At 50.1% G+C, this 6435-nt stretch overlaps 1 protein-coding gene across 1 annotated transcript; it reads left to right on the top strand.

Moving 5' to 3' along the window:
- The first annotated feature begins 679 nt into the window (after positions 1–679).
- Positions 680–6185, top strand: SLC25A53 (solute carrier family 25 member 53). Its single transcript, XM_067549766.1, has 3 exons — positions 680–760; positions 1152–1246; positions 5132–6185. The coding sequence occupies exon 3, from the start codon at positions 5173–5175 to the stop codon at positions 6064–6066; it is 894 nt and encodes a 297-aa protein (XP_067405867.1). The 5' UTR covers positions 680–760; positions 1152–1246; positions 5132–5172; the 3' UTR covers positions 6067–6185.
- Positions 6186–6435: the final 250 nt, after the last annotated feature.

Below are 6435 nucleotides of genomic sequence, written 5' to 3'. Positions count from 1 at the left end.
GAAATGCTGTCATTTGAAACAAGCTGCAAAATTGTCTCAAATATATTTGTCCAGAGACAAAAATAGGGACTTGTGAGTAATTTAAAAAAAATAAAAAAACCACCCCAGAAAAAGCTTGGCCAGTAAAACACCATTTCAGACTAGTTTTAACGCTTTCTGTGTTAGTGTCTGATTTTGAATGGTCAGGTCTCGGCAGCTAACACTCCACAGAAATGACAAGCTACAACCACCGTACGGTAGTAGGTAAACTCTTTCCAGCTTTGTATAGTATGTGCTTTGTTGGAAAGGGGGCTGTCAAGTTCTGACACAAGCAGAGTGTAGTGCGAGATCCCTGCAGCCCTGAGACTGAACTAATTCCTTAGCAGCAAGGTAAGATGAGTTTCCATGCTGCTCCCCAACCCCACCCCTGAGCAGCTATTGGCCATCTGTGCTCCAACATCCTTAGCTCGAGATCTTGCAGCTATTCTTGCTGATATCTCAGTCCCTAAAACAGCCCCAGTAAGTGAGCTGTAATATGCTTGTCTGTGGCTAATGCAGAAGATGTGTTCCTGAGTAGCACTGAGGGCAGCCAATGAGATCATAGCAGGGTGTTGCCTCTATATGAGGCAATCTAGTCTTCTGTTTCTCAGTGGCTGCAAATGACAAGATAAAATAAAGCTCATTCACCATTGGCAAAGGAGAATGAATTGAGAGCAAGCAAGGAGGATGTGGGAGTACTACTGTCTGTGGCAAGCAGGAGCAGCTGAAGGATAAACACAAGGTAAAATAAGTCTTACATGGGGTTTCTCTTCCTCTTCCCCCTCCTGCCTTCCTTTGGTGATGTACTTTCGTTTTCCCTTTTTAATTGCTCTAAAGAACTTAAGTCCCCTCAGACCCTTTAATACAAACCTAGGGATGGTCCTAAATGAACCTCAGCAATCCTTGGTTTTTGATTGGTACATTCTTCTCTTAGCGATTTAGTGCATAAAATTAGAATGTTTTTACACTTTTCTGCCTCCCAAATCAAGCCTTTTGCAGAGCAGTAGAGCTAGAATACCACCATCTGAAATGCCTAGTGAAAAGGAAGCACGGTCCCTCCCCAGCCTGAGATGACATTTGCTTCGTGTGAATAATTTTTTTGGTCCAGTGTAGATTAACTGTTTTTTATCTAGGCACTTTCAAAAGTGGGATCAGGCTGTAGCGATCACCAAGATTTGCTGTATCTGTCCTTGCTGAACAAAGGAATTTATTTAATTCACAACAAAAGGTGAGGCATCAACAGCTTTTATTCACTAGTAACAAATCTAACTCAGCTCCCCTTTTCTCCCTGTCATTCCCCCTTCTTCCTCTCCCCCCCCCCCTCACTTCTCCCCACACTGGTTCTGTGACATATCACAGCCTCCGAAAAGGCTGATATGAAAATGGCATTGTGGGGCAGTGTCGGGGGGGTTAAGTACGTTCCCTCCCTCCCCCCGGTCCCCTTTGGGGGTCTGGAAAAGCTCAGGAAAAGCAAGAAGGCCCAACAGCCAAAGTCAGTATCACTGCCTGGGGATGCAAGGCAGGATGGCCCAAGGGCTAGTCAGTAAGTGGCACTTGTGGGTCAGGGCTGTGTGGCATAGTGGCCTGAGTCACCAGTGACACCCAATGCTGGGGGATAGTGGGGCCTGTTGGTCCATTGGGGGAGTGGGGTGCCACCTAGGGGTATGTGGTGCCTAGAGTAAGGGGGCTCAGGCCCTCCCTGCTCTTCTGAGCCCCAACCCAGGGCCCTAACAGTGGCAGAGGTACTTGCCACCAAGTCAGTGGGGATCTTCCTGTAACACTGACTCTTCCTGCTGGTCGGGGCTATCCCCCTTCCCTGGGCTACTTCCTACCCCATATTCCCTGATGGTGGTTTGTCAGACCTCCGGGTCCAGCCTTTAGGTGGGCAATTGCAGGTTCTGAGGCTCCTTCTGGGTCCACCAGGTCTCTAATCCTCCCGGTTTCTGGGTGTGCTGGTTCTGTGGCAGGAGCCTTCAGCAGGGCTCCTCCCTCCTCGGCAGTCGGCCCCAAATGAACTGGGCTGCTCCCTTTTATACTGAGACAGGAGATGGCACATGCCCAGCATGGTCTAAGGGGCAGGGACTTCCTCTGCCCATAATGCAGGGTCAGCACCCTCCCTTGTCGTGGGGTAGGCACACCCCGTCACGGGGGGGGTCCATATTCATTGTGTGGCATTGAGTCTGGAACAAATTTGCTCAGTTTATAAATGTGTGGTTGTTCTGCCCTCCCCCCCCCCGCCCGGATCTGGCAGTCCAGCCAACTCAGTCTGATATCAGAGTCAACTTACTGCCCCAGTCACAAAATCGACTTGCTCTTTGTGCACCATCACAGGTGATAAAACTTTGATATTTGGATGCAGGCAGCACCTGCACTGGGCTAGGCAGTGTCAACACGTTTTATTCACTGTTTGTTATGGTAAAGCCTGTGATGTGCTGGTGTTTTCTAGACACTGAGGAAGGGACAGTCGCCAGCCTGTGGAGCTCACAGTATAAAGACAGACAGTGAGAATAACGGGGATTGAGAACAAAAAGAAGGACTTCATATACGTATAACCAAGATTCTCCATAGGCTGCATGGTGAAGTGGGATTTTGAAGAGGACTTCAATGTGGACAGGGTACAGGCCTTTTGGACAAGTTCAGGGAGGTTGCCCGATGCCTAGGAGCCCTTGGGAGAGAAGGCACAGGCCCAGATCCCCAAAGGGATTTAGGTGTCTCAAGAAGTAGTAAGGCTAGAATATCCAATCAAAAATTCCTAGAGGAAAGAAAGTATAGCCCCTCCCCAGCCTGTGATGACATTCGCTTCATGTGCAAGAAGCTGATGAACAGGCAAGCAAGGCGAGGGGGCTAGCTGAAGCTTGACATGGTCATATAAGTAGAGGGGAGCAGAGTTACACAGGTTGAAGGTGGTGACAAGTTTAATGGGAGGGCTAGTGGAGGGATGCAGAGGAGAGATCAAAGGAGTTCAGCTGCATTTTGTAGGAACTGAAGGGAAGGAGGCGTGTGTGTAATGCAGTAGGTGAGGAAGAGAAAGCAGCAAGATTTGGATATGACCAAGATGTGGAGGAAAAGGAAGGAGGAGGAGTCAAACCCACCCCAGACCCAGGGAGGATGTGGCAGTGTTACCAGTCGCAGAAGAGAGCAAGTGGAGATGGGCTGGGAGGGAAGATCAGGAGTTTGGTTTTGGTTGTATTATGTTTCCTTCCAGGAGATGGCTAAGAAGTGAGGGTGGATGGGAGGAGAAACAGTCCCTACTCTGAAGAACGTACAGTCAGAAGCACCCCTGCTGACAACTGTGTGCTCCCATTGTCCCCCCGTGATTCTGCTGAGTGCTCCCATCCTGCAAACACTTCACCTGACTTTAGCGGGCCTGCTCTTGTGGGTGAAGTTAAACAGGTGGCTTTGCAGGAGCAGGGCCTAGGTGTGTCACTAGTATCTGAGTTCCACTGGCTAATGGAAGAATTGGGTCCCCCAAGCAGGATGGGTGAATAATTCTGGGGAGGAGTGGAATGCATCTCTCCCCCTTTGCTGGAGAGCTTGCACTAAGCCAACTTCCTCCCTGGAGTAACCTCCACTGACTTCAACAGAGCTGCAGCAGGGAGGAGTTTGACCCATGCTGTTAAACTCATTTAGTTACCTACATATTACTGGAGTGGAAAGCAGACAAGTTGTGTTTTTATCACTAATGGGAGCAAAGGGGGCTCCGACCATTCCCCCAGAGCAGAGTTGTTGAGTAAGAAGGTGCCATTTTGGCAGGGACTCTTCATAGCAGACACACTTTGCTGAGGGTTCCCCTGCAAGGGGTCATTGTCTCTGAAATCTTGGGCAAAACGGAAAGGAAATACAAAGGGGTGGGATGAGGGGAGGAGGGTTTGAAGAGTTATTTTTGCAGCAGGAGAGCTCTGTTTCAATGCAGTTGTTATCAGCAGACTTTTAGATCAGCTTCACAGCTCAGTGCACACAAGAAGCTGTGTTGGTGTGGTAGACAAACCTAACCCCATCACAGCAGGAAGCTTCTAGGTAAGCTCTCAGAAGCTGAGAGGAAATGATTACCATGGGAAACTTTCGCTTAGGCTGCTCAGGGCTTCACCCCCACCATAAGGGAAGATTGCATTGAGTCAAATTCCTCCCTGGGGTAGCCTCCATTGCCTTCTAGAGAGCTGCAGCAGGGATGAGTTAGGCCCATGATGCTGAACTCATTGTATATACATGTCATCTTAGCACTGATCTGAAATCTGTTGTGGCAGCTGCTGCATGCTGCAGTTTGTTTGGTTTTTTGTAAGTGCCTTTAGCTAAGATCCCACTTTTTTAATATAATTATTTGTATGGCAGTAGTGCCTAGGACCCTCTGTCATGAACCAGGACCTCATGGTGCTAGGTGTTTCCAGCTCAGTGGAGACCCAGTCCTCTCCTTCCCCACACTAGCACAGACTTCATCAGCCAGACCAGGTGCTGTGTCAGGACAAACTGCCAAGCTCGATCTCTCGCTTTTGATGGAGAAGAGTCTAGGCAGCCTCACACGGTGCAGGAGCGGTGGTAATCTGGGGTAGACACGTTGCAAAATCTTACCAGGCTACATAAGAAAATACCAGACTGCCAGAGAAAGGGCCATTGGAATGATGTGTCCGTTGGGGAGGATTTGATCCAGCTGCTTATAGTGTAGATGCTGGTAACACAGACACATGGGACACAAGGGAGAGCAACAAAAGGTATGTGCTAGGACTGCAGACTGCTGACGCAGCTCTGCTGGAAAAACACATACAAAAGCTTTGCCCCGAACATGGGAAACAAAGGTGCTCTAGAGAAGGAAACATTAGGGCTCATCCTGTAGGACAGGATGGACAAAATGGGGCTGTCATGTTAGCAGAAAGCTGGGATAAGACATGGAGGAAAGACAGAATATCAATCCCCCTCGAGCAAGGGACAGGGCAGTCAGAGTCTTCAGCATGGCCTGGGGTCAGTATTTGCGGAGGGGTCAGTTCATGTGAGTCAGGTCTAGCTATGACCAAATGAGTCAGCCAGACAGTAATACACCTTTCCAGCTGGAGAATGACTCCAGTCACTTGCCCCATAACCTTGTTACAAACTGTTATGGGTTTTCTCTACCTGATCCTAGTGGCTAAAGGAGAAAGTCTCAGACTGGGGGAGAAGGCCAGGATGCAGTATGGAGAGACTGAGAGGAGGGAGGAGGAAGAGAGAAGATGGAGCTCCAAGAGTTACAATGTAGGCGCTATCTCCACCTTCTTCTCCACCCTTGCGACCTTCCCCATCTACAAGACCATCTTCCGCCAGCAGCTCCATGCCTTCTCCATCCAGGAGGCCATACACCAACTGCGTCACGAGGGCATCCGCCGCTTCTACCGGGGTCTCTTCCCACCGCTCTTGTCCAAGACCCTCCAGGGAACCCTGTTGTTTGGCACCCACGACAGCTTGCTCTGTCTTCTCACCAGCAACCCTTCCAAGCCCTACACGCTGGGGGAGCGGTGGACAGCCGGTTTCCTGTCTGGCTCAGTGGAGGCCTTAGTTCTGACCCCCTTTGAGCGGGTCCAAAATGTCCTTCAGGATGGACGGAAAGACACCAGGTTCCCCAACACCAGGCGCATCCTGCAGGAATTCAACTCGTATGGTCTGAAGGAAAGGCTGGTTGTAGGCTACTACCGGGGCCTCAGCCCCATCCTGCTGCGGAACAGCCTGGGCAGCGCGCTGTACTTCTCCTTTAAGGATCCCCTCCGCGACAGTCTGGCCGTGAAGGGCTTGCCTAGCTGGCTCCCTGCCCTGGTGTCTGGCAGTGTTAATGGGACAGTGATTTGCCTGGCATTGTACCCTCTGAGTGTCCTCATTGCCAATGTGCAGTCGCAGGTTGTGGGGAGAGATCTCCTCAGCCTCTGGGAGTCTGTGTGGTCTGTCTGGGAGTCACATGGGAGGAAGCTGACTTTTCTCTACCGGGGAGGCTCCCTCCTTGTCCTCAGGTCCTGCCTGACATGGGGCCTTACTACTGCCATCTATGACTTCCTGAAAGAGAGCACTGAGCAGAAGTCCCAGGCGGAGTGAGGGGAGAGGCCAGCGAGCCCCTGTCCTGGCATTTCTAATGTCATGGCTTAGGGCCATGAGGACTTTAAGTGGGTTTTCACTTGTTTTAGGCCCTGAAGCTCCTAGTCAATAAAACCTTAACACACAAGTTAAACCTCTGGCCTACAGGTCAAAGGTCCTTCTCTGTGGCCATACTTTCAAGCCCAAGGAGCAACTTTATGGGGGGGGGGGGAACTTAACGAATCAGAAAATTGCTTGGTTGTTTTTTTAAACAGCCTTGTAATAATCCATAGTTTCACGTGCTTTGGGCAAAGGGAGTGAGCTAAACCCTGCCTGCTAAAGGCTGATCTGATCATATATGGATTGGGAGTGCCTGTCTCGAATAGTCTT

This window comes from Emydura macquarii, unplaced genomic scaffold (assembly GCF_026122565.2).
Source record: "Emydura macquarii macquarii isolate MOO-44397 ecotype Brisbane River unplaced genomic scaffold, CSIRO-AGI_Emac_v2 contig_1253, whole genome shotgun sequence".
Lineage (NCBI taxonomy): Eukaryota > Metazoa > Chordata > Testudines > Chelidae > Emydura > Emydura macquarii.
Note: the sequence above shows the minus strand (reverse complement) of the source record. Positions and strands in the feature narration are given on the sequence as shown.

Bases quoted from the DNA above. Each gene is read 5' to 3' on its own strand.
- SLC25A53 (XM_067549766.1), top strand. From the start codon at position 5,173: ATGCAGTATGGAGAGACTGAGAGGAGGGAGGAGGAAGAGAGAAGATGG.